This window comes from Kogia breviceps, chromosome 9 (assembly GCF_026419965.1).
Source record: "Kogia breviceps isolate mKogBre1 chromosome 9, mKogBre1 haplotype 1, whole genome shotgun sequence".
Taxonomy (NCBI): domain Eukaryota; kingdom Metazoa; phylum Chordata; class Mammalia; order Artiodactyla; family Physeteridae; genus Kogia; species Kogia breviceps.
Genome location: NC_081318.1, coordinates 7,288,297 through 7,316,107, shown reverse-complemented (window position 1 = coordinate 7,316,107; position 27,811 = coordinate 7,288,297). Strand labels below are relative to the sequence as shown.

At 55.1% G+C, this 27,811-nt stretch overlaps 1 protein-coding gene across 1 annotated transcript; it reads right to left on the bottom strand.

Moving 5' to 3' along the window:
• Positions 1 to 6,955: 6,955 nt before the first annotated feature.
• PDIA4 (protein disulfide isomerase family A member 4) lies at positions 6,956 to 26,021 on the bottom strand. The gene is made up of 10 exons (XM_059074281.2): positions 25,511 to 26,021; positions 19,357 to 19,543; positions 17,954 to 18,159; positions 16,081 to 16,219; positions 15,091 to 15,296; positions 14,826 to 14,984; positions 11,936 to 12,087; positions 9,442 to 9,598; positions 8,918 to 9,151; positions 6,956 to 8,190 (listed from the first exon to the last, which is right to left on the bottom strand). The coding sequence occupies exons 1-10, from the start codon at positions 25,596 to 25,598 to the stop codon at positions 7,775 to 7,777; spliced, it is 1,944 nt and encodes a 647-aa protein (XP_058930264.1). The 5' UTR covers positions 25,599 to 26,021; the 3' UTR covers positions 6,956 to 7,774.
• Between the last annotated feature and the right edge of the window lie 1,790 nt (positions 26,022 to 27,811).

Here is a 27,811-nt window from a genome sequence, read left to right as displayed (position 1 = left end):
TGAAAATCAAACGTCTCCCTTCTTTAGCCCCTCCTGCCTTTGAATCGTGAAAATAAAACTAAATAACAATTCTTTTTAATGAAGTAGAAGACACCCCAGGCAGGGTTTCCACAGTCCCATGGGTGGGTCCATCTGACTTTGCGCCCATCTGATGAGCTCCTGGGGTCTGAGTGGCCCACTGCACGAGGACTGTACACAGTCAGACCCATAATACTGGTTGTCTTAGCTGGCTCAGGAGCTATAAGAAAACACCACAGACTGGGTGCTTAAACAACAGACAGGTATGACTCACAGTCTGGAGGCTGGAGGTCCAAGATCAAAGTGCTAATCAGTTCAGTTCTTGGTAAGGACTCCCTTCCTGGCTTGTAGATGGCCACCTTCTTGCTGTGTGCTTATGTGGCCTTTCCTTGGTGAGTACACATGGAGAGGAGGCTCTGGCCTCTCTCTTCGTATGAGAATACATGGAGGCCGCACCCTCAGGTCCACATCTAAACCTAATTACCTCCCAAAGGCCCCACTCCCAAACGCCATCACATTGGGAGGGAGGGTTTCAACATAGAGATGTCGGGGGGAAACATTCAATCCCTAACACTGGTATCCACTTGGATTTGCCTTTTACTGTCCAGATAGCCGTAAAGGCTGCCGTGGTCCCAGGAGTGGGGATGGGCTCATCCAGGTACTGCCTGCTCAGGCCCCTGAGATTACAGCCCTCAGCCACTCGAGCACGTAAGTGACACCCCCGGGCTAGAGCTGGATCACTGGGTCCCGACCAGGGGGCCCTTCCCCCCGAGAATCTGTGTCCATGGGGTGGCAGCTTTCCGCTGAATCCCTCAAAACATGAAGGGCCTGCTTTCCCCCCAGTCCTACTCAAGGTGCCGCCACCTGCCAACCTGGTGACACTGGGGGGCACGGGGACAGGAATTTTCAGCGACTCCGGTGCCTCCCCGGTGCTCCCCAGGACGCTGTACCCCTCCATCTCAGGCAGCCCTTCCTTGATCACACAGGAGAAGTAAAAACCCATAAAAACAGCCCTCCGTAGACTTCTCTGGAATTTGAATGGACTTGGGCTGGCCTTAAACATCTCCTTTTCACAACCCCGGCTTCTGAGTCTTCTCTCCCTCACACGTTTCATCCTTTTCACAGGGAGGCCCTCTCCTTTGTCCCCGCATATGCCTTCCTTAACAACAGAGCCTCATAGGGCCCGAGGGAAGGGCCACGGGTGCCAGACTGGATGAACGGGGCCCCCTTGAGAGGTTCATGGGGGGACACTGCCCTCCCTCCAGCCTGGCCTTGCCCATACCATCTCGCCTCCATTGGGGAAGTTTTCTCAAAGCCTTTCCGAAGAGCCAGGCCCACCTTTCTCTGACCTCCTATGTGGCAAGTGTGATTGTAAAAGCCCCTTTCTGAAAGCCACCAGCTCCTCCTTCTTCTTCTTCGCACCTTTGGTTTTCAAACCCACAGGAGGGGAGCCAGGAAGGAGGGGCTGAGGGGGAGGCAGAGACCCCAGTCTGATCAGATCCTTCAGTCTGCAGGGCCCCATGAGGGGGCAGAGCCTGGCAGCCACGAGGTCAGAGCGTCAGGAGCCTGAGCCTGGGCTAATTCAGCAATGACATCGCAAGGCGTTGAAACAGAATCACTGACGGTAGTTCCGGACCCTCCGCAGTTGTGAACGACTGGAAGGGCCCGAGGCCAGGCCTGCCTCTTCCCTGGGGCTCAGTTTCCTAAAAAGGCAGGAGTTAGAAGTGTCAAGGCTCTGGTAGGAACAGCAGATGTGGGTGGGCTTGCCTCCAGCTAGCCCTGCCCCCAGGGACCTTCCCTGACCTAAATCAGCCTTGGGGTGACCAAAAGGCAGTTGGGCGTGCTTCCGGGGCGGGTCAGAGAAATAACAGGAAGGACTTTGACAAGTACAGCTGCACTGGGCACATGCTGAGGTAATCCATGAAAGGGAGCACTTCTGCCCGGCCAGGTGGCCATTCTCATGTTCAAATGCCACTGACGCACAGACCATGCTGTGCAGCTGGCAATCCACCCAAATCCTAAGAACTCAGCCCAAATTCCAACACCAGACTCAACTCTTCAGCTTCTCCAAAAGAACTCAATTTGTAAGCGTTTGTGACACTCAGGGCAGCCTCCGTGCTAGTGATTTCTTGTGATTATAAAACAATCAGGAAAAAAAAGTGCGTGGGGGTGTAGGATTTATCTAGATCTGCGGTTTCTAACCAAGCCCAGCCCTCAGAAGCCTTTTCTTTGGCCCACACAGTATTGATACGATAATCTGAATTAGACTCAACACTTCAAAATTAGGGGATTTCACATTTAAAATGGTCTGGCTTTTCTTGAAAAATCAGAATGGCAACAGCAGGCCCCGAGTCCTACAGGCAGCAAGTGCCCCCTTCAGGTGAGACACAGAATCTCAGGTGTGCCCTGGTCACCACCACTCCCTATCGCCCACATCCAGCCCCTTCATGCACACAAATTACCACCCAGGTCCCTTGACCACTGGACTTCTCAACCTCTGAGCTTGAAGGCCTTCTAAGTCTCTAGAGGCATCAGTTTCCAATCCAACCTGAGCTGAGCTCACACTTCTTTTTTTGAGAAAAGCCAGAAGGAATAGACAGAAGCTCGTTTTCCACATTGCTTCTCCAAGCCACAGCCACTGCTTTCTAAAAGGCCCTCTCTCAGTCTTTGCCAACAAGTGGGCCTTTGTCCTCCTCTCTCTGCCCCAGTATCTTCGTAATCTAAGGTGGGAACACGACGAATTAGAGAACCGTGCCCATTCTGTCTGGGGCTGAGCCACGTGGAGGGTGCAGCGAGTGGTGGCAGCTCAGGGGACTCCGAAGTGGGAGGTAAGGGCAGCGGAGCCCTTCCCTGCCCGGCCCTCAAGCCTGTGGACCCAAGGATCTGAGGTTCTCCACCGGTTCATTCAAACGGTGTTTCGTTTTGTGCTCGGCCCTGGGGGCTCCCAAATCTCACTTCAGCTTTCCCCAAGTCCAGTGCTTAGCACAGCTGGCCAAGTGCCACGTGGGTAACAGGACAGATTACAGTAGGAGCCATGTTTTACCTTAGTACAGAGAATGTGCCAGAGAATGCATTTTCAATACCTCTGATTCATCATAATAGGAATCAAGGAGTCACAGCAACGTGCCTCTCGGGGTTTAATTCCTTTGCTCCAGCTGAAGGCTCTTCTGAAGACGGGGGAAATACACCTCTAACGTTGCTACTGAAGTGCACCGAGATGGGCTCAGGGGTCAGGCTTGTCCTTGGGCTCCTGGAGCACTTCCTGGCCCACATCCCTCACCCTAGGGCGGGTCCACACTGAGCGGGATGGATACAGAAGAGAAGGAAGGCACCAGTACTTCCTCGGGGCCTGGGGAAGGAGCCAGGGCTCATGTGTTCTCGTAAAACCTGCACTACCCAGCTTGGCACCAGGAGGGCGCGTCACGGTGGAGCCCGGAGCATCCGCGCAGGAGAGAAGCCAGGGCGAGGCCCACCTGCTCCTGGAGCCTCCAGCACGCTGGTGCCTTACGGGCTCCCATCTTCTTCAACAAGAACCCCATTGAAGCATCTTTTAGTTCCAGTATTTCCCAAGCCAAATTACCAACAGAATCCAATGTGAACGAAGCATGCATTAGGCTCCTTTATGAGTGTCCTGCCAACACATCTTGGGAGATGCTGGTGCTGTAGAAACAACACTGGTTCTGTTCTCGTTCTGGCTTCTCAATTTACTGTGTGACTTTGGGCAAATTATTGTCTCTCTGATCTCCACCTCCTTTATTATGTGATGCAGGTCATAATACCCGACCTGCCTATAGTTCAGGTGAAATGTGATCATATTTGGAAGTTTTTGAAATCAGAAAGTACGCAGCAACCCTGACGATCTGATTCCCTAGGCCAGAATTAGGGTTCAGGAATCTGTTTTATACACACACAGACCCACACCCTCCATTTGGGGTCTACCTGTGTCTGACCTATGGCTCCACCCTGGCCCATCAGAATAGGCGGGAGAGACAGAGATAAGCAGTTCCAACAAAAAGGGGAGAGGCTTCAGATTTAGCATTTCAGGGTGGCTGATGTTCTGTGCGGAAACCCGTGCACACGTTACTGCACTGGATCCTTATGAATACCCTGCGAAGGACGCTGTCTCTACCTCACAGACAGGAAAACTCTGAGAGGAGTTAAGTAACTTATGTAAAGCCACACAGCCTGAGACTATACAGTCAGCCTGGGTTGCAGCTTTGATGACTCAGAACGGATGCTGGGTCCCGGGCACCCAGAAGGCACGCGGCCAAGGCACCGATCATGTCTTACAAGACTTGCTACTGTTTCCTCTGTCCGGACCTCGCCGGTTTCCATACCTACTAGACACACCAAGACAGCGACCATCGAACATTCCTCAAACTCGTGCAAAACACAAGTGACCCAAGAGATCTTTTTTTCTTCTGAAACTGGGACAGTTGTGGGGAAAAAAGAGGAGGTGACAGAACTTCTCTAGCTGAGATCTAAGAGACTAAACTAAAAGGCAGGCAGTGCTGATGATTCAAACCGACCAACTGCAACAAGATGTTTGAGAAAACTGGGGAATCTGGACTGGGTACTGATGAATTACGGCTTATTTTGGTGGCTGTGAAAAGGCACCGAGGCCCTGTAGGACAATGCATTCTCCAGTGCAGGGGTGAAACGACGTCTTGGCTGTCATTTGGGTGGGTTGGGGGGGGTGACATGAGGAACTTCCCTGGTGGTCCAGTGGTTAAGACTCTGTGCTTCCAATGCAGGGGACAACAGGTTCGATCCCTGGTCGGGGAACTAAGACCCCACATGCAGTGGGTGTGGCCAAAAAGGGGAGGAATATGAAAATGTAGCAAAATTTTTGGTAATTGTTTTAGGTGAATGATGAGTAAAGGGCATAGAGTAGCCAATTCTCTCCGTTTTTGTGGATGCTTGAGATGTTTCATAATTAAATAACAAAAAGTTGACTCAGACACCGGATGTGATACCAGTCCTCTTGCGTCCACTCACCCACCCTCAACCTCCCATCAGCGCCAGCTCCTGCAGACCCCTTAACCGCTAAAGCCCACCCTCCTTGCAGCCGGCCCTGGCTCCCCTGCTACTAGACTGGGTTGTCTACAAGGGAGATGCAATGGCACAACTGGGGTCGGGGCGGGGGGAAGCACAGCCCAGCTTCGCATTTGCAGACACGTGCCCCCTTCCTCTCTTCAGCTGTAAAGTGAGCACGAGAGCACCTACCTTGCAGATCACTTACACTGGGATAATCCGGCAAAGTGCTGGACACAGGGTCTGGCTTTTGCTAGATGCCCAATAAATGTTACCTGTCACTGCCATGATTAATTTCTCAATCGGATCACAGCGCTTCCCCGCTTAAAACCATCAGCGGTTCCCTGCCAAGTTCTAGGACAAGGTCAAACTCCTGACTTAGGGCACCCAGCTCTTCCAGGTCCAGCTCCACCTCCTTTCGCATCACTGCTTCCCTCCCTCGCCTCTGTCCCTTTGCACCTGCTATGCCTCAATCTGGAAAGTTCACCTCCTCCTTGTGGCTCCTGGTCAGCCTCTCCGAAGGGCTGTTCAGGCTCCCAGGCTGGGCCAGTGCCTGCTCTCTGGGCTCCCGCGGCCTGCACATCTTCACCCTGGCACTGGTCGCGCTGGACCGCCATCGGCTGACTCACCTGTCTCCTTTAGCAGCCGATCAGCTCCCTAACCAGCCTGGGGTAGATTCTCTCCCAGGGGCCTACTCTCTATAGGCAACATAGGGTGAGTTTACCTGACACTCCATTGGACAACCTGGTTTCCAAATTGTATTTCAGAAGAGGCTACATTTTGACTTCTGCCTCAGGGCCTTTGCATTCACCAGGCACGAGTCTCCTGGGATTTTCTTAAAAATGCACTCTGACTCAGCAGGTCTGGGGCCCAGCCCGAGATCGTGCATTTCTGACAAACATCCAAGTAGTGGCAACGCTGCAGGTCTCGGGACACACTGAGCAGTGACTCACTCCCAACCTCGGCCGGGCTCCGGCCAACTCATCCTTGGGTCTCAGCTCAAACACCACTTCAAAAAGGGCTTGCCCGACACCTCCTTTCAAATGAGACCACACTTATTCCCTCCTAGAGCCCAGGCCTCACGTGTGCTGTGTGAGGTCTCCCAGACCAGCACGGAAGCCCCAGGCAGTGCTGGAGGAGTGCGCCTCCCGGTTGAAAAAAAAAAAAAGCCTTCAAGCCCCACACCCACATTTACTCCTGTGAGCTTCTGGCACAAAGTCTCTGAGGGGGGCCTGCTTGTCCTCCTGAGGGAAGAGGGCATCCAGGAGGGTGCAGAGGACTTCCCGCCACACTGGGGATTCTGAGGACTTACCAGACACCCCCGCCCACCCTGGCCAGACTCAACTTGAGAGCAGATCGTCTAGAAAGGCCCACCCCGGCTGCCTCTTCCCGTGGGGCTGCTTCTTGCCCCCCCGCCAACCCCTGCAGCAAACCCACCAGACACTGCTCAGAGATGCCCCCAGCTCACGATTTCTGTTTCAGCAAAATCAGGAACAGGTGAGCGGGGACAGCACATCTTGGTGAATGAACTCCTGGAATGAAGCTCACATCGAACAAATCGCCCAGAAGCCTGAGGGCCAGTCCAGCTTCCCGTCCCGTCCCGTCCCGTCCTAGCCCCTCCTCCCAGCCCCCAGAAGTGCTCAGGGCCTCGCCCTCCATCCCTGCCCACCCCCCACCCGCGACAGAATGCACCACTGCCCACCCACACACAACCAAGAGCGGAGCCCATGGATGCCCCTACCCGGGCCGGGGTGCCACCCCACCCCTGGATGGTCAGGGGTGGGGTGAGGCCACCTGCACTCTGCAGGCCGGGCAGGGAGCCTCCCCTCCAGGCCCGGCCTCTCCATCTCCAGCACGCTGAGGCTCCAGGGCGGGACCACGTTCTCTACGACGGTGATGGAGGTTCATTTTCAATCCTTTCTTTATTCCATCACAACAGCCTACCCTATCCTCCTATCACCCTGAAGTCTCCACCTGTGCCCTAGCTCATCTCTCCTCGGCCACGGCGGTTCTGAAGAGGCAGGCGGCCTCTTGGAGGCTGAGCCTCGGATCCTGGCTCCAAGGGTCTGGAAGCACCTGGGAAACGCTCCTGCCTGCGGTCCTCGCTTTGGGAGGAGAAGGCACGGTGACACCCAGGCCTGCAGAGATGCTGCGTCTCCCTGGACCGGGTGGCAGATCAGTCAGGCTGAGATGACGTCCTCGGCATGGTGCCTGGCGACAGTTCTCACTTTGTGCCACAACAGGAAGAAAAAAACCCCAACACCAACAGTCCCATCTTCGGCTAACCGTTCCTCAGATGACAATAAAAGAAAAAGGAAAAGTCGACGTGATTTGGCAAAGGCTTCTTACATTTTAAATTAAAAAAAGGGAAAAAAAATTCACACGGAAGAGATTCAACTTGTCTGCTTTGAAGAAATATATTAAAGAAGGTGAAAAGGTTAAAAAAAAAAAAAATCAAACCCCAAATAATGATAAAAATAGATGTATCCTCTGTAAAATTCTGGACTCATCTACTGACTCGTTCATATCTATCCAGTATGAGAGCATGAGGTGAAATACCAAAGTATAAAAAATTAAAACGCAAGACAAACGAAAACGCCTTGAGGACCGCCTCTGAGCAAGGCCCGCCGGGCTCGCCGCGGGCTCCGGCCCCCCTGCCGGGCGCTGGGAGCTTCGCTGGCTGGTCCCTGCCGCGCTCGCCCTGAGCACACCCTCGAGGTCTTCAAAGCTCTTCCCTGGCCCTGCTCAGCTTGGTGGCGTGTTCTTCTATAAACTTGCTCAAGTGCTCCAGGTCTCTGTTTCCGTCCTCAAATTTGATCGGGTTCTTTTTGTCCCCGCTGGGGGAGAAGTAGATGGTGGGGAAGCCCTCGACTTTGTAGCGGTCGCTCGTGACATCGTTGGCCGTGGCGTCCATCTTGGCGATGACTAGATTCTTATGTCCCTTGTACTTCTTGCCCAGGGCCGTGTACACGGGCTCCAGCTGCTTGCAGTGTCCGCACCAGGGTGCGTAGAACTCGATGAGGACGTCCTTCTCAGGGTCCATCACGATGGAGTCGAAGGTCTTTCCCACCACGACCTTGACCGGCCCCTTGTTGTTCTTGGGCACCGGCTGGGATTTGACGACTGGCTTCAGTTTTCCTGCCGAGGAAAGCAAGCAGAGGAGGAGTGTGAGAGCTGAAAGGCCCGGACCTTGGCGGTGCCGACTGGACCAGGCAGTGAGGCTGGCCTGACGTGCAGGCCAGGGCAAGCCAGACGCTGCCAGGGCCAGGCGGGGCCTTGTCTCCGGAAGCCCACCCCCAGTTCTCTGGTTTCCTCACAGCCTCTACTTTCCCAGCCCCTGCAAAGGCCACAGGGGGGCAGGTGGTTCCCCACAAGGCCTAGCAGACACTGGGTCCTGTGCTGTGAGGCCGTCAAGAGATGCTGCCGATGCAGAGGGGTTACTCGGAGGGCGGGCGCCGCAGGCTGGAAGCCACGGTGGGGAGCAGACTTAGAGACGGACAAGGAGGTCTGCCCGCCGGCCGCCCGCGCTGCGGACCCGGGGCCATGTGCTCAACCAGACGAGAAAGACACTCCGCTTGATGCCAAAGCAAGTTTCCCTCATACATGAAACTTACTTACGGCTAAGTCCAAAAGCCTGTTGTACTTTACGTATTTTAAAAATAAGGCTTCTTTAGATTTCCAAGACACCTGCCTTTTTTTCTATTACAAAAAAAGAGACGGAGGGAGAAAGCAAAAGAACGGGGATTCTCCGTCCCCATCTTCCCGTCCCTCGGGTCCGGGAGGAAGCCTGGGCCAGGCCCCCAACAACAAGCCGGTGGGGCCGCGGAGGTGGAGGATGGGGGGGGGGCTGGGACGGGGGGCCCACCTTCCTTGAAGGCGCTGACGAAGGCGCGGAGGGCGTCGGCGTCGAAGTCGTCGGGCTCCATGGCGAACCTGCGGCCGCCCTCGTCCAGGATGGCCGCGTTCACCTCCTCCCCACTCTCACTCAGCCCCAGGTCCTTCACCTCCGTGGCGAAGTCGTCCTCGTCGGCCACGGCAAAGGTGTACTCGGGGAAGTCCTTGGCCACCTCCAGGACCTTGTTCCGCCAGAACTGAGTGGCTGAAAGGGCACCGAGGGCCGTGAGCCGGGACGCAGCGGCTGAGGCTCCAGATGCCGGGCGCACATCCCGGGCCAGCCTCGCGCCCAGGGCCCCTGCCCGCAGGCGGCTCGGGGTGGGGGGCTGGTCTCGCCCGATCGCCCCTGCGTCTCTAATCTAAGAGGGCCCAACTCGACTCGAAGCTCCCCTCCTGCTCAAGCAGAGAGGGAAGGGGGCAGCGACACAGCCCGGGAGGAAAAAGCCCCTTAAGCCGTAAGTAACCACACAGCCCAGCGGCCAACCCGGGCCTCACCGACGCGGTAGTCGAAGCTGAAGTCCACGCCGTAGTACACGACCACCAGGGGGCGCCGCGCGTAGCGCTTGGCCTCGTTGGAAGACTTGCGGTGGCCGACAAGGGGCAGCGTGTGCCTCAACACATGCTCCTTGATGGCCGAGCTCTCCGTGGAGTCCTGCGAAAGGGGGCAGGTGAGGTGCAGCTGTCTGTTGCTGTCGATGGGAAAAGACATCTGCTCCAAGAGACGGGCACAGGGGCCCCACTCAAGTCCACCCAGTGATGCTGGGGCCCCTCTTCCCCGAAGTGAGCCTCTCGGGCAGCCGCAGAGGCCCCGTGCCCTTCCCTCTGGGTGGGGGCTTGCGGTCCAGGCCAATCAGGTTCTGCTGGGGGAAGGCCCGCCTCCCAGATGACGGCGGCGCTAACATGGGCTACACTGGGCGCAGGGTCCCACCTTCCCCTGGTCTGATCCTCAGAGCAGCCTCCCAGGGACGCTGCACGGACGAGGAACACGGTGCCGTGATGCGAAGCGCCGCCCGGGCTCTGAGCTCCGCCTGGAGAAAGCCTGCCCCTCGCTAGCCGCTACGCCGAAGCCGGGGGCAGGGGTGCGGGCAGTGTCCCTCAGGAAGATCATGGGGCCACACACAGCTGCACGTGAGGGCGGCACGGCCACCTCACTCCACAGGTGAGGAAACCAAGGCCCAGCGAGGTGAGGCTGCCTGCCCAGCAGGAAGTGATGGAGGACCACTGCTCTCCCCCCCTAGGGCCCATGTCCCATCTGCAGGGATGGTCAGGAGGTGGCCCCAGGTGGCGCTGAAAAATGGCAGGCCGGGCCAGGTGGGAGGAGGCGGCAGGGACAAGGCAGAGGGCAGCCAGGCTGTGGGGTGTCTTTCATCAGGACGGCCCGTGGACCAACTGTCACTCAGGAGGAGGTGAGCTCAAAGCCGAGGGACCCAGGAAAAACGTGCTCCCGAGCTCAGCACCTGGCAACGCGGGCCCGAATCTGAACTCAAGGTCAGAGCCCTCCTCGCGTACGTCCGCGGCAAACAGGCTGCCCCCTCACAGCAGTGCTGCCTGTGATCATTTGACACCTGGCTTCATCTTACCTGTCCTGCCCTTGTCTTCCCTTTGTCCTAATTTTTAAATCCATTTTTTTAAAATCGTATTTTATCTGTCGTGTGAATTTTTTTACAAAGCAGCCTGAAATAATTTTTGCAACCAAGACGGTATATAAATAATACCAAAAGAGCAAAGTAGCAGTGATGTGTACCAAAGACTGTGGACCTCAACCTTTTCAGGCCAAGGACCCCTTCAAGAATGTACTGACCAGGGGGCTTCCCTGGTGGCGCAGTGGCTGAGAGTCCGCCTGCCGATGTGGGGGACACGGGTTCGAGCCCTGGTCTGGGAGGATCCCACATGCTGCGAAGCGGCTAAGCCCGTGCGCCACAACTACTGAGCCTGCGCGTCTGGAGCGTGTGCTCCGCAACAAGAGAGGCCGCGACAGTGAGAGGCCCGCGCACCGCGATGAAGAGTGTCCCCCGCTCGCTGCAACTGGAGAAAGCCCGTGCACAGAAATGAAGACCCAACACAGCAAAAATAAATAAATTAATTAATAAACTCCTACCCCCAACTTCTTTAAACAAACAAACAAACGTGGCTTGTTCTAATGTGGGTGGCCTTCATTTAAAAAAAAAGAATGTACTGACAGCTGCAGACAGCCCCCTTTCCCTGGAGCATGCACACCGTACAGAACTGTGCCATCGGGGCCCCTCTGTGGACCCCCAGTCAGTATCTCTGGATGCTAAAAAGAGAAGCTGGAGGGCAGCAGGGGGAGATGGGACCACCCCCATACGTCCTGGCTGGGGACGGAGCACACCTGCATTTTCCCCTTCGTCTGCTCCTAACTGGTTGTGGGACCTCCAGTCTGTTAGCTCACTTCTCTGCATCTTTCTATCAAATAAAATATTTGGATTCAAGATGTAAGGTTTTTTCCAAACCTGAAGATCTGTTCTGTGGAGTGCGGGGCCCCTGTGAAGCACCTGGAACACCGAGCTGGACCCAGGCTCACCCTGGGCGGGGAACTCCCTCCACCCCTCTAGCGATGAGTGTGTCACCCCCTCAGGAGGACCGAGAGTGGGGGGACATAGAGGAAAGAAAGGCCGAGTCCACGTGCCATGTCCCACAGCTTCACCCCGTGAACAGAGAGGCCCGTCATCGCTTTGCAGGCCTCAGCGCCCAAGCCACCTGGCGGCAAGAGAGGCTCGGCTCAGACCCAGCAGCCGGCACGTCCCGGCCAGGGGGCACACCAGCCACGCAGGCCGCCGCTGGCCCGCCAGGAGCTACAGAGGAAAGACCGGGGAAACCCTTCCGGCAAAAGCAGGTGGAGCTTTGCCAGGGGCCAAGGCCCCACGACCCGCCAGGTATTGAGACCCCATCCCCTGACCACCGTCCCTCCCGCGGACCCGGACCGTGAGACCTTCACGAGGATGCCCCGGGGCTGGCATCCCTCACCCACCTGGATGTCCATCACGTGGCTCTTGGGCTCATATCTGGACTGGAATTTCTCAGGCTGCATGATGACCAGCTTCCCCGGGGAGACTTTCAAGAACTTTGCTATTTCAGTGCTGAAAGTGTGGTGGAATTTGTAATCCTCTCTCAGGTTGTTAGCTGAAAAATTAACACAACAACAAATACACAATTTACTAAATTGCTTAAATGATCTAGACTCAACTCACTACCCACATCAGTCAAAGCTAACGCCCAGAAAATAGTGTTATTAACCACGAACGCCGTGTGGACAATATCCAGAGCGTAAATACTTGAAAGGAGCCCGGATTTTAAAACTTGGTATAGATGTAATAATGCCTTAAAATCTATGTATCTTGGAATTTATTTTAAAAATAAACAATCTTCACAGAAAAACTTAGAGCTGATTTGTCAGGCGCTACGGTCGACTGTGGCCTCTGATGCTGAGAAGCACATACCCTAGACAAGACAGCCCAAATGCTCCTGTGTCCGTCACCCGAACCCTCCTTCCCCACGGGGAGCTTTCACACCCAGCACCCTTCACGGGGGCCTGACGGCTCCTCCTCGAGTTTCTGGGCGGCATGTGCTTCTTTCGCTATACGTACTTTAAATCCTGGGAAACTCCCAAATGCACCCCCACTGCCCGAGGATACTCGAGAATAGGGGCTGGCAATCTTTTATGGGAAGGAGCAGACAGGAACTGTCTTGGCCTTGGGGACCCCACGGCCACGACGACCCGGCTCCGTGCAGCGCGCCAACCACCCAGCGCGCTGTGTTCTAAGGGAACTTACAAAACCAGGTGAGGACCGGCTGTGGCCCGTGGGCCGGCCTGACCAGGGGATCCCTGGCCCGGATCCCACAGGGGAATCACCTCAGCCCCTCTGCGCTGTCCTCGCTGAGGCATCCAGACGCACCCCGAGCGGGGTCTGCGGTCCCAGCCCTGGGTGAGGTGTCGCCCCACCCCTGAGGGCAGCCTCCGACTGGTTACAGGGACAGGCGGCTGAGGGCACAGCACGCGTCCCGCAGGAGGCAGGGGGCGACCTGGACAAGCTCACAGCTGTTGGAAGCTAAGACAGACTTAGACTGACAGTGTAATTTTCGACCTGCCAACTGCGTGGCTTCAGGCCTGCCAGTTACTCACCTCCCCGAGCCCCAGTCCCTCCTCTGTAGAAACAGGACAGGGCACCTCTCAGACCACTGTAAGAATGAACCAAGGTGGCCCACCCAGAAGGCACACCGCCCTAAGCCACCAGGCGCCCCGGGTTATTTTGTTATCAGGCGGCCCTGGGTGGAGAGACGGAATCGACCCAAGAACTTCCTGCCCGCCCTCCGCGCTCGCAGACCCTTCCTCCCGCCCGCCTCCCCTCTGCTCCTGCCCCGTCAGCTTCCCAGTCGCCCGCGCTGCATCCCCAGGACCGTCTCTGGCTCCTTCCCCGCCGTCTACACCCCAGGCCCAGTGACCGTCACCCCCGCCTGGGCCTAACCCGACCGGCCACGTGGACTCACACGTATGTCGGGCTGGAGGTGAGGCAGCTGGACGGGCAGCGCCCGGGCCCACCCAGATGCAAAGCACCAGAACCCACGCTTGGACGAGATCCCCAGGGAGCCGCATGCACATAAATGTGTAGGTCTGGGGGCTCCGTGGCTGCCTGTGGCCCTGGGTGGGCTTGGGGACCCCTCTCTCTGCAAGTCGCTAGCACAACTGGGAGACAAGGTTGCTGACTGAATCAGTGAAGACTGAGGAAGCACAGACAGAGTTTAGCTCTACCGTAAGTTTCACGACGTTGATCTGCACGTGACAAACGCAAAACCGTGACTGCACGGCACAGAGATTAGCAGTAAGTGGCAAACAGATCATAATGACTCCTTCGAGGTAGAAAACCAAACTGTTGGGCTTCCCTGGTGGCGCAGTGGCTGAGAGTCCACCTGCCGATGCAGGGGACACGGGTTCGTGCCCCGGTCCGGGAGGATCCCACGTGCCGCGGAGCGGCTGGGCCCATGAGCCATGGCCGCTGAGGCTGCGCGTCCGGAGCCTGTGCTCCGCAATGGGAGAGGCCACGGCAGTGAGAGGCCCGCGTACCGAAAAAAAAAAAAAAAAAAAAAAAAAACCAAACTGTCTTGGTGTGTGTGACACTGGGTGAGAGGTGGAGGGCACTCAGGAGGAGCTGATGAGGACCAAGAGGAGCCTGACCGTCCCTGAGAAACCACCTTTCGTTCATGACCTAGGGACCATCCGGGGAGCGAGGACGGCAGCCCCCACGGGACACCACTGACCGCTGCTGGTGATAAACTGTGCCTCCCAGACCAGCAAGGCCAGCATACACCGTGCGATCAGCACCCCCAGGCACTTTGCTAAGCACTTCCTCCACTTTATCTCAACTAATGTAACAACCTTCCAAGTAGGACAGGTCACCGTGTCGGGACGTGAGATCTCCGAGCTGATCACGTTACTGACTGTGGTCACGGTGTTCTAACCACTGGCAGAGCCAGGACTCGAACCCAGCGCTGATGCAGAAACCCTCACTTTCCGGTCGAGACCCTACCCCTGGCAGAGGGGCTGGCTCTGGGAAGGGGCCCTGAGGAGGGGCGGGAGGTAGACAATGACCTTGGATGAACCTGACTGTGCCCCTCCCCTCCTCTCAGAGGCCAGGAAGGGGGACTGTGCAGCCCTCTCACCTGTTTAGTAAGAGACCATATCATCCACGTGCAACTGAAGCAACAGAGAACCAACCCCCAAGCCCAGAAAGGAAAGCCTCTTCCCACATACGCAATCTCAATGCTTCCATCAAGCCACCCCCTAACTCGATGTCCAGGAGTTTTATACAAAAGCAGCAGAGCCCCCAGTGACCTCACACGGCCCGGGCACGGGCACTCCTTACCAGCGTCCTGGTACCGCTGGTAGGCTGGGTCACTCTCCGCCTTAAAGACCCCAACGATGATGACATCGTCTCCATCCTTCAGGACCTCCTGGACCTGCTTCAGGGCCGGGATCTGCTTGGAGGGCGGCCCGGACTGCTGGATCATGTAGTCGACGATCCCTGGGAGCAGAGCACACGTCTGAGGGGCCGCTTGGGGCTGTAGGGGGCGCTGTCCGCACGCGCCAGGGGCTTCCCTCCCCACTGAGGCCAGAGGAGGCGGCAGTACCGTATTTTTCCCGTGGGCCGTTGTAATCAAAGGGCTTTCCCTTGCGGAAGATTTTCAGGGTGGGATAGCCGGTGACGTCGAACCTCTTGGCCAGGTCTGTCTCCGCAGTGGCGTCGACCTTCGCCAGGGGGATCGGGGGAGAGTGCTTGCTCAGCTCCTTGGCGGCCTTCTCGTACTCGGGGGCCAGTTTCTTGCAGTGTCCACACCTGCGAGAGAGGAAGCTGTTCTGCCAGGGGCCTGCTGTGGCATGGATGCCACCTGCCGGGTAAGTGAAGTGCAGAAACCCGGCCTGCGCTCCTGGGCAACTGGAGAGATGCGGCCGACCTCGGGATGCCCCCGGTGAGGGCGGGGCCCGGGCCTTCCCCAGGGGCCAGCAGGATGCGGCCCCCTCCCTCATGGGGGTGGCGGGACGCACACAACACACACACACACCCGAGACGCGGGCGGACAGGGGTGCAGCCGAGACATGGGGCTAGACGTGGGAAAGGCCAGGACAATTTTCTTGGTTGGAGAGCTGGGACAGGTAAGGAAACCAGTCAGTGGTGACTTCACACAGGACGTGAGGGTGAGCTGGGACACGAGGGACGGGCAGGAAGTGGATGCAAGCCTGTGAAAGGGGGGGTGAGGGGAGGGGACAGCGGGCACTGCCTGGCGCACGGCCGTGTCCTCCAGCTCCGAGGGGCCCCGGATCGTTGGGTGGCCCCCCTACGTGGCCCACGTGGCTTAGCCTCCCCTGCAGGCTCCACGCTTCAGGCCTACCTTTTAGCCTCATCCTACCCCCCAGGAAAGACTCTGTGAAACCGCCTCTCTCGGAACACGCAGCGCCCCACTCCGCCCAGTTGTGCACGGCGGGGACTCTGCACCCGCCCGCTCTTCGGCTAGCCCTGCCTCACGTGCGGGGTCTGCCTCTGCCACCCCCGGCCCGTGCCTGTACCGAATACAGGACGGGCCCGACCAGTATCCGGTAGCAGGAGATAGACACCATCTTACCACGGGGCATAAAACTCCACCAGAATGATGCCTGAGTCATTCACCACCTCATCGAAGTTATCTTTGGTCAGCACGAGCGTGACTTCTGGTGGAGGTGTCCAGTTGGGCTGGGAGATCTCTCTGACCTTGGCCACAATTTCTGGAAGAAACAACACAAGACTGAGCACATGCAGGCCCCCGCTCCAGGGGTGGCAGGTGGTGAGGGGCGAAGAGAGAGAGCGGGGCCACAGAACAGGACCCGTGTGATTTCCTGAAATCCAATCACGTCTAAAGCCAGGGCCACTCTGCACAAGTAAGAGCCAGAGGCCCACTGTTTCCAACAGCCATCCGTCACATGTCCACCGCCACACGCACCCCCTGCAGACTGCTCGAGACAGTCCAAGCCCAACCCAACGAACGAGACTTCCGTTCCTACCACGCCGGGGTTCTAACTGCACTCGAACCCCGAGAGGTCATCTCCCAGTGTTTGACCACACATGCCTACTAATAGTTTTGGGGGCATCCTCTTAACTTGTACAAATACATATGTATTTAGACACGCACATCTAGCACTGGCATGTTACACACATCATAAAATGTAACCGAACTGGAGACAGATGAAAAGAGGGGCAGCGTCTCCCACACCGCTCAGGCTGCACAGGCTGCACAAGGCCCACCTGTGTGGCCTGCCTCCCCCGAGACGGATTCAGCGACAGGCCTGGGACGCTGAATATATTCTCGCAAAGCACTTGCCAAGTGGTTCTTAGGAGCAGCGGCTGCAAACTTTTTTTCTCCTTTTTTGCCACAGAATCTACCAAGGAGCCAGGTCTGAGACCCACTGCCGCAAAGCACGAGCTTTCAGACTGGAGCGCGCACAGCAGCACCTGCCAGTGTAGGCAGAGCCAAGGCCCTGGGGCCATCAACACGGGCGAGCCCCATTATTAAGACGTACTGGGAGGGCTGGTGCCTGGGGAGGCCACTTAGGCAAACTCTGCTCTCAAGATTCCGAACTGGGCCACATCCCTAGCTGTCAGGTGTCAAGCGCCGACCTCCAAATATACAAGTCTGTCACAGGACAGACTCTCGTACCAATTCAAAGGGAACCTTGAGATCAAGTCCACGTGACTCACACTCCGCGATGAGGAGCCCAAGGCCCAGCAAGGGAGGCCCTTGTGGGGGGACACAGGGCTACGTGATGGCAATAAAGACCCCAAACCTATTCAGTGTTGCTTCTACTATGCTATACTGGGAATGGAAAATGCAGCACAGAGCACTCTTTTTTCCTTAAGCGATTAAGAGATATGCTAAAGGCTACCACGATGTTATCTTCTCATTCATTTAGTGTCTGATGTGAGCCAGGCAGGGATCCATCGGGCCTCGTTTTAGAAACACTGTCTGGCTCCGCACACCAGCGGTTCCGACGTGGGGCTCTGGACCTGCAGGTTCGGCAAGCCCTTGGCGCTCGCAAGAAACACAGGTTACTGGGCCAGACCTGAAACTTAGTGAATCAGAAGCTCTGGGCTGGGGCTCGACAGTCTGTCTTAACGAGCCCCCTCAACCCCACCCCAGCCCATCCCACCCCCCGTGAGTCGGATGCAAGCTGGACATTCAGAAGCACTGCTCCAGCGCGCTACCAAGACCCATGACCTGTAACACACGGGCTCCAGACCCTGAGTTTCATGGCCGTCAATGGAAGAAGATTCCCCTCTCGTGCAAGGACAAGTTTATGTTGATCCAAGTTTCCGCGAACATTCCGTCAGGGGTCACTCCCCGTCCACTCGGCTTGGCTTCCTTTCTAGTATCCAAATTCCCCTCCCATCACCCCCTCCACTTTCCCTCCCAGGGGGAGGGAGCCCTGTCCCCGACTTCCCCCAGCAGCTCAGGAGCCGCTCACCTTCCTGGGTCCTGGAGCCCTCGTAGTCGACAGCCTGCCCCTTCTTAAGGATCTTGATGGTGGGATAGCCACTCACGTCAAACCTGCTGGCCAGCGCCGATTCCGAGGTCGCGTCGATCTTGGCGACAGCAATGGGAGGGTCATTCTCCTTCAAGGTAGTGGCGATTTTTTCATATTCTGGAGCAAACTGCTTGCAATGCCCGCACCTGAGAATTAGATTCCGGGAAGCAGCAGCAGGTTAACTGCACCCACGGAGACTCAAATCCAGCAACGCGCACACAAACGGGAGCACCGGGACCAGAAACGTTTGCAGTTAACAAGAAACGCAAAACAGGGGAGGCCAAGGCGGCTGAAAGTCAAACAGATCCAGGTTCGAAACTCAGCTCTGCTGAGGGAACATGCTTTCAACATCTCTACACCCCAGTGTGAAGAGAAAACTCTTCCTGAAAGACGCCGTCTTTTCCACTCCTCTCAGAAGCATATGGCGGCGTCTTCCAGAGGCTACGTGACCGACGATCATGTCAGCATTCTGATGTTAACATGTAAGAGGGCTACTGTTATTTAAAGATAGCTTTTTCTATTTCTCAGTTTTAATTTCCGATATGGTAACTACTGATAAAGATGACCCACATGACAAGCTATTTGAGGTCCTCAATTTTTAAGTGTTAAGGGGTCCTGAGAACAAAATGTTTGAGAATGGCTGATCTATAAACCAGGAATGATGTAACCTCACAGGCCTGTCCTAAGGACTGTTGAGATACTTTTACGAAGCATCTCACACTATGCTAGACAAACAACATAAGAATATCTTGACTATTTTGTCTCCGAAGTGAACCAAGGAGGGCAGGAGAAAGAGGAAAAAGAAGACAGGATTATGAGATGGAAAAAACAGCAGAAGAGAGGCGGGGGGAAGGAGCCCAAGAGTCATGACTGGCTGTACCGTGAGGGTGAAAGATGGGAGAAGAGGGGCTGCTCCCCCAGGGCCCATGCACCTTTCCCATGGGAGGCCCCAGGGGCTGCACTGGGCAGCCGCCAGCCTCCGGGGAGGAGGAGCGGGTGGAGGGCTGAATCTGTAAGGAGGGATGCGTCTGTCACCCACGCAGGTCTCTGTGTCATCACAGCTCATTAGCCGCCCCCAGCTGTAACTAGCAGAGGACGTGTTCACATTTTTAAGCGCTGGATCTGAAACGAGCGGGGCCCGCGGGCCGCGAGGGCTGACTCGTTGGACGCTCTATGCAAATTGGCAGAATGCTGAGCTCCTGGCGCTCCCGAACCAGGAGTCTGGGCTCCTGCACCCGGACACTCCCACCGTGAGGGGTCCGGACGGCTCTGAGGGGTCAAGCCTGGGACACAGAGGAACCCCTGGTCCCTCTGGCTGAGGGGGGCAGAGCGTGGGTCCTCACCATGGAGCATAGAACTCCAGCAGCACCGTGTCTTTGTCAGCCACAAAGTTATCAAAGTTCGCGTCATTTAGGACCAAGACACCGTTTTCTTCCTTAACTTCCAAGTCGTCGCCGTCGTCGTCCTCCTCCTCGTCATCTTCCTCCTCGTCATCTTCCTCCTCAATGGCATCCTCTTTATTAGAAGAATCTGTGCAGAAAACACCCAGACTGGTTAGGAAACTGGTGACCCTCCTCCTTAAAAATCTTCCTAGAGGGACTTCCCTGGTGGCACAGTGGTTAAGAATCCATTCACCTGCCAATGCAGGGGACACGGGTTCGAGCCCTGGTCCGGGAAGATCCCACAGGCCGCGGGGCAACCAAGCCCGCGTGCCACAACTTCTGAGCCTGTGCTCTAGAGCCCGAGAGCCACAACTACTGAGCCCGCGTGCCGCAACTACCGAGCCCGCGCACCTAGAGCCCGTGCTCCACAACAAGAGAAGCCACAACAATGAGAAGCGTGCTCACCGCCACAAAGAGTAGCCCCCACTCGCCGCAACTAGAGAAAGCCCGCGCGTAGCAACGAAGACTCAACGCAGCCATAAATAAATAAATAAATAACTTTATTTATTTATTTTTTTAAAATCTCCCTAGAACCCCAAACCCTCAAAATGGTCATGAGTCCTGCGTGGTCCCTGGGGGCCTCCCCGACCTCAGAAATCTGCATGCTGGGTGGCCACTTAAGATTTCACTTCAAGGGAGGTCATGCCTAAAAGACGGCTGAAAACTGACTACAGGTCTAGAATTTAAAGTCTAAAAACTGCAGCAGGACTCAGAGGGCAGGACCAGCCCCCTCTCCAGATGGAGCATTCCCTCGCCGGCCCTGCTCTGCAGGCCTCCAGCCCAGGCTCAGAGAACCCTCCCTCCTGCTACCCATGCACAGGTCTGATCCACGCCTCGGGGCCGCCCCGCCGCAAGGCTCCTCACCCATATCCATGCTGTGCGTTTCAGGCTCCTCACTCTGTGGGTCCCCCACGTCTGTGCTCAAGGGCCAGGCTAACTTTCACACCCTCTCTGCTTCCACAGGCAGGAAGGACTGCATCTAATCCCTCCCCCCGCCCCCCGAATGAATGACTGACTGCCTGGTCCCCAGATCAGTACAAACAGGAAACAAGTACTGTTCTCAACTTTTCCACCCTGGAGGTTACTCGGGCTGACTTTACAAGTAAAACATGATTCCCACACTCCTCCCTTCACATTTCAACCTTTTGCTGAAGGATTATAACACCGGTGGAGCTGTTTTTTACGTGTATGAGGTAAAAATGCCACCCCTTTCAGAAATGGATCAGGATTCCGTCCTCCAGAATGAAAGGTTGAGAAGCAGTACTTGTTTCCTGTTCGTACCTTCGTAGGATGCCCTGCCTGGAAGCAAAGTACTCTTTACAGAACGCAAGAATATGAGCACATCTTATTATCAAGGTTCAACTGAATCTGTTGCTGAACTACAGGTACCAGAAATCCTGAACGGCAGTTCTCGTTCCCCAGGTTCCCCAGCTGCTACCACGTCAGAAGTGCAGCCAGCACGATTTCATCAACTCCAAGGGCGGAATGTTTCAGGGCCAATTATTTATTTTTGGAGATGCTTCCCAGGAGAGAAACCAACACTGACGGCGGGACTGAGGTCAGGGCGTGAAAACCTGCCCCTGGGACCCGGGAACCCCTGGGACTCGCCCAATCGTAGCCGCCCCTGAACTGATCCAGTGCTGGCTCTACAGCTGCTTAGAAAAGCCAGGAACTGGTCTGGGCAGGGTGGCAGCTTTAGCTCCTTGTCAGGAAAATCTACCAATCTGCACACTAACTGTCAAAAGCCCACCAAAAACCCACCCCACCCCGCTGAGCCCCACCTTCCTCCACACTTGTCCCTTCAAACACCCACTGCTTTTTCCTTTCACATCCCCCTCTCCAACTTAAGGCAGAAGTTCCTCCATTGCGCGGGCAGGAGAAACGGCTCTAAAATCCAGAAAGAACACCCACCAGTTTGAGGGGTACATACCCAGCAGGCTCCCACGTTTCTTGAGGCAGGTTACCGGCCCTGCCTGCGGTCTTCCTCCCGCCCTCCCCGAGCTCCCCAGCCACCTCGCCACTTCCCTGCTTCCCGTCAGGGACCCTGCGGGGTGGTGAGGCCTGCAGAAGCCCCAGGACCCCCCGACACTGTCAGCAGGAGGCTTGGGGAGAGCTATGAGAACCAGGCTCCCGGGACGTGGAGGGGGCAAGACCCAGAGGAAGATAACCTGGGCTCAACCCCAATGCCACCTCTCCGGGCTGTGGCCTCAGCTCGTTTCTTTACACTCACGTCACGCCGAATCCCCTTCCACTGGTGACTGGCAGCCAAGACGATACACCCAGGCCCTCGGGAATCCTAGGACCTAACGCTTGAGAACCCCTGGGTTTACACCAGCTGGCTAGGGGCTCCCGGTACTTGTAGGAACACTGCCTACAACAAACTTGCAGGATGAGTACTAGTTGACCCGTGTCGGCCTGCAGAGCCCTGGTCACAGTGGCTTTCAAAAGGCTAGTCTGACCACCTCTCACCTGAAAGGCCCACCCACAATGACCCATATCGGGGCTGCAAACCCGGGGGCTTAATGTGGGGATGTCGTGCAGGTTCCCCGCTCCTGTTGGGGGCCTAGGAAGCGCCACACGCCTTGCCCCAGGTCTGGGTGCTGCCACGGCCCGGAAGGCCTGCTGTGGGCAGCTAGGTGGGCCCCAGGCAGTGCATCTCCACCCTCACCGCCTGGCTGCTCAGCTCAGTCCAAGAATCAAGTTTACTTGTGGGCAGACGGAAAGACTGGAGGAAGGCTGGAAAGAAGGCTCGGGAGAACTTAATCCTCCCGTCACGCTAGGAAACACCGCTCGGGGAGGAAGAGGACTCGGCTATATGCTCGATGCACAGGGATAAGGTGAATTTTACAAAACGGAAAAGCAAAAGATGCTTTTCTACCTACACCCAGCCGACGTGGTCTGTGAGTACTACTAGTGAGTAATGGGGCTCTCACGATTAAATGGGGGTCCGTGAGTTGCCCTGGGGCAGAGCGCCTAACGGTGAATTCATTTCTTGACACTTAAAAAAAAATTGACTTTGAGTTTATATTTTTAAGGATAAACAAAATGGCAGAGGGGCTTCCCTGGTGGCGCAGTGGTTGAGAGTCCGCCTGCCGATGCAGGGGACGCGGGTTCGTGCCCCGGTCCGGGAAGATCCCACGTGCCGCGGAGCGGCTGGGCCCGTGAGCCGTGGCCGCTGAGCCTGCGCGTCCGGAGCCTGTGCTCCGCGACGGGAGAGGCCACAACAGTGAGAGGCCCGGGTACAGCAAAAAAAAATAAAAATAAAAGGCAGAGCATTCCCTACATAACCAAGGATCCTAAACAGCATTAAGGCGCGCCCCCGCCGCTTCCCATTCCTCCCCAAGTTGCAGACAATCCCCAGGGCTGACTCCTCTGAAACTGGAGAAGGTGCTGGCTCTCTATGCCCATGGACTGAAACCCCACACATCTGGACAAGGAAAATATCTGTTTAATGGGGAGACCACTCTTCACTGGGCTTCACTTTTAAAGTTGGACATTCTAGGGTAGAAATATATCCAAAGCCTTCCAGCACCTTCTGGAAACGTGCCATCCTCCTCAGCGTGTAGTCAGTGACGCCTCTTGCATCATCTCCACACACCGCTTAGCCCACCCAGTAAGGCCACTCCTGAAATGTAGGCCCCTCCTCTAACCAGGTCACGGCAACCCCTGCCCACTCCCACCAGTACATCTGACAACACTGGATCCTGCCCAGGCTGGACACCAGCGGCTCCTTACAGCATGTCCTCATCTGCCTCCTCAGCTGGCCAGTCTTCCAGCCCCCACCAGAGAGGTGCCCATAAAAGTTGGGTAAATCTTACCATTAGATCAATACTGAATAGAAAAGGAGAAATTTGTTATCAGATATAACATCATTTAACTGACATGTTTTATGTGCCAGGCACTGTGCTGAGCACTGAAGCACCCTATCTCATCCCCCGAGGGAAACACATTACATGCACTTTACAGAGGAAGAAACAGAGAGCTTTAGTCACCTGCCCAAAGGCACAGGACTCCTGAGTGGAGGGTCCTGACTGCTCAGCTGCTATGCCATGTTGACACGTAGGATTTTCTTCCCAGGATGCCCCGTGTTTTACATGGACTCGTTGGATAATTACTTCCCAGAAACGAAAAGAGAGGGACAACTGGACAGTTCCTCAGCACTGTACCCAAGTGAATTTCCACTTACTTTAAAATCTAAACCAATCCCAAATAAAAGCAAGCAAGGGACTTCCCTGGTGGTCCAGCGGTTAAGACTGCACTCCCAATGCAGGGGGCCCTGGGCTCCATCCCACACGCTGCAACTAAGAGTCCACATGCTGCAACTACAAGAGCTCACAGGCCACAACGAAGATACCGCATGCTGCAACTAAGACCGGTACAGCCAAATAAATAAATTAATTAATAATAAAATAACTAAGATCCCGCATGCCCAGCAGTGCGGGGGGGAAAAAAAAAAGGTAAAATGCACTAGAGGCACAAAAGGTAAGGACTGGGATCATCTGGGGTAGAGGGAAGTGTGGCCCTAAAATAAATCCATGGGATGGGTTATCTGTGACAGAAGCTGAATGTGAAGAGCCAGGGATGGGAAAGAGTCAAGGTAACTACTAGAAGCCCCACCTTACCCAACGGCAGAGATTCCTGGGCTCACCCCAGAGGCGAATACTTCCCAGGGTCTCCAGTGCATTAGTGGCCTGTGACCCAAATGACAGACTCACTCTTCCTGATAGCCCACGTTTGCCACCCTTCCAGGCCTCTTAAGAATCCCCGCAAAACGGAATCACTGGATCAGAATCAAGACAAAGCTAGTTTGCTCTTTGGCTACGTTCCAAAAACCACCCTCCATCTCCACTGGTCCTCGAACTTTAAGGTGCCTCCCAAAGTTTACTTTGCCCATGACTCAATGAAATGTTTAACACGCAGATTCGAGGGCCCACCGCTGCAGTCCGCTTGGGTGTATTTTGGGACTCTGTATTTAAATAAGCACCAGGTGATTTGGATAAAGGTCCTAAGACACTCGTAGGTGACACTAATCTCTAGTTCCTGTTGGCAGGTAGGTGTTCTTCTCACCAAGTGCTGGTTTTTAACCTCCCTTTCTGTGTGGGTAAAGACTCCAGAATCACTGACTTGCATAAAAGTTACTCAGGCTGTTTAAAAGAGTATAAAGTTCACAGTTCCTTTACACACTAACATTAGAAAAAGGGATTTATTTATATTGGAACAAACTCAACAGGAAAAAACTCTAGTCACCCAGAGAAAGGCCAGAGAGGAAGAAGTTTAAGACCAGTAATGCGATGCCCTGTTCTCTAGGAATTAGCATTCTTTTCTTGACTAAAACTTTCTAATTTTCCAAGTCCTCTTACACCATTTGTTTTTAGCTAGCCGATTTCAAAGAAAAATGCAGGAGTGATAACTAGTAGCTGCGAACCTTCCTCCCAGAGCGGGCGCTTCTTGGGCAGGGACCACACTCATCCTTAACTCCCACAACCCAGCGCAGTAACTGGCACACACAGTAGGTGGTGAATAAATGCTCGCACAAGGAATGCTATCTCCGGTTTCCAAAAGATGCTAACCAAGCCATCCCTTTCTCCCTCAAACCAGAACCCTTGAGTTACTTATATCCAAACCTACAAACCACAGTTTTGAGATGTAAAATGCTTGCTGCCTTTGGTTGTCCCGAGAGCTCCCACTTGGGGCTTCATGCCCTCGCCCCTTCTCTAAAATCTGTTTTGAAACCAGAGGCCCCTCTCCCTTCACACTCCCTGGGCGTGATAGCCTCAAATGCTGAACCAGTTCCCAAGCTCCCCTTCCCAGGAGCGGGCAGTCAGCCTGGACTCGAGGAAAATCTGAGCAGAATCCGGGCGAAGGAGCCAGCATGCAAAGCAGGCACTTCACCTCCTCTCCGCGTTCAAGCCTCGGTGGTAGCCCCGGCCGCTTCGCCGCCCTCCTCTCCCGGATCTCCCAAGCGATCCTGTCCCCCGCTACCGCCCTCAAACTGCAGCACGTCGGCGGTCCGCACGGCGCCCCCGGCCCACAGGCCCGGCCCGCCGCCGCTCACCTTCATCCGGGCCCTCGGCGCTCGCCGCTGCCAGCAGCTGCGCCAGGGCTAAGAGCAGAACGAGCAGCCAGGCTTTCCGGGACCTCATCGCGGCGGTACAGAGCTCGGCCTCCTCGCGCCTGCAGCCGCTGAGCGATCCCGAACCTCGGCCTCCGGTCTCGCGAAGGGAAACGAGAGGTAAGGAAAGAAACGGCCCCCCCTCCGGAAGACCTAGCCGGCAATTGACTGGGGGCGGGGGAAGGCTCGGACTGGCCAATCCCAGCCCGACCGGGGGCGCGGGCCGCCTGCGCTGAAGTGCGCGTCCGAGAGCCGCAGCACAATCCTCCGCGCAGACCCTCCTGCCTGGCCTCCTCCGCAGGCCCCGCGGCTCCGGCGTTTAAAGATCAGAGCGCTAACGTGAGGTGCCCCCTTCTGATTGGCTGCACCGCGGCCTCCAATCAGCGGTTGCCACTCGGTTTGCCTGGAGAGCACAGGCTGAGAGAGGGAGCGGGAGAGAACAAAGGCGGAGGGCAGGGGCTGGAGGGGCGGGGTCGGGTGAGGCCTCGGGAGCGATTGGCCGGTGGAGAGGTGGGCGGGGCCTTGGAAATGCGAGGCGGGCGGGGCTCCAGGATGCTGATCTGGGCACGAAGAACACGTGTCCTTAGCAGAATGTTGGTGAGAGGGTACGTGTGCGCAACCCTGGGGGACCCTGGGGGAGCTCAAGAGCTAAGCGGCGAAGGGGCCCGAACTAGTCGGTTGGTGGGAAAGAGAGAGAACGGGACTCCGGAGTCGGCTTCATGTTCGTGGTCTTTTTGGTTTATGCCTGCGCGAATGAAAGTTGGCATTTCTTTCCTGGATTAAAACACAGATTGGCCTTAGGGACGGGGGTCGCATGCAGTAAAAGTGAATCTAGAACTAGGATTTGGGGAAGCTTCTCTCTAGGGTTTCATCTATGAGCAGGCCATTAGGTGCGTGTCTAAACTTTGCTTCATGTTATCAGTTTCTCCTGATTTTATGCAAAATCTGTAGGTTTACACAAGTCTAAATATAGGCTTGAGGTTTACCCTCTTGACAATTCAGGAGGAAATAAACTAGATTAAGATAGATAATGATTTTTGTACGTCAAGCCGTGATGTGTGTTAGGGTTTGAGATTTCTTTAACACCTGGGGATTCGTATGCCTGAAGAGTTACGGAAGACAAATAGGTCAGATTAACAAAACTCGAGGGTCCCGAAGTATTTTTCTGTGTATACAGATTGTCAGGAAGAAAGCAAGCTAACCACTCACAGGCTTTAGTAATCAGAAAGTTTTTTATTTGATTTATTAAATTTAATAAATTTCTATTGAACTACTGAATCTGATGGTACTCCCCTCAATTTTGTAGGGCAGGAAGACATTATTCAATTAACTCTAACGACAGGGTGAGTATGCACTAAGTGATTTATCAGAATGCTCTGAATGTAGAATATCAAACAGCTGAATATCATTTTAAGAAACTCTTCAAAAAGATAGTGTGCCCAGCCAAAATTTTTATCTTTCTTGGTAGTTTCCTCTGAATCCTTATTAAACTGAGGATTGAGAATACCATTTGCCCAGATGTGGGACAAATACAACCAATTTCCCTGAGACCCTTTGTTGATCCAAGGTACGAGAGGAATCCTCTCAAAATGCAGTATATATGTATGTATACACCCACATGTATATGAAATCAGTGTCATATTACTTGTGAAATTAATATTTTCTTTTTAAAAAACATTTAGAGCAATGAACAATGAATGAACAGTTCATTCAACAGCAAAACATTAGTTTATCAAGTTGAAAAGCTCCTCATTTTTTTCTTTATTCCCAAATATCACCAGATTTGGTTATATGGGTACAAGCAGGCTGGAGACCACTGTGTTCAGGGTCAGAATGGAGAGAGATGTTTCTGTGATTATCTCCAAGATCTTTGTAACTAGTTGTGAACATAGGAGGCTGCCTTTAAGACATAGAACTGGCCCCTGGCTTGTCCTCAGGGCTGCTATTTAACACTGTTAGGTTATGTTTATAGATCAGTTTGAACATGTGCTTCCCTCTTCTCCCAAACAGCACTCTCTAGAGAAGCGGCCTACGGGGAAACAATCTTCCCCATTTAGATAGTCTCCAGGTGCACTATGACAATATCATTACCAATCTTGGCACTTATGTCAGTTTTCACAAGCCAACAATATATGGTCAGAAAACTGTAAACTGAAACCAGGCAGCTGCACATCTGCATGCCCTGAATGCATGAGGCTTATGATCAATCTTTTTGGGGAATTAAACCCTGTGGGATGAAACCAT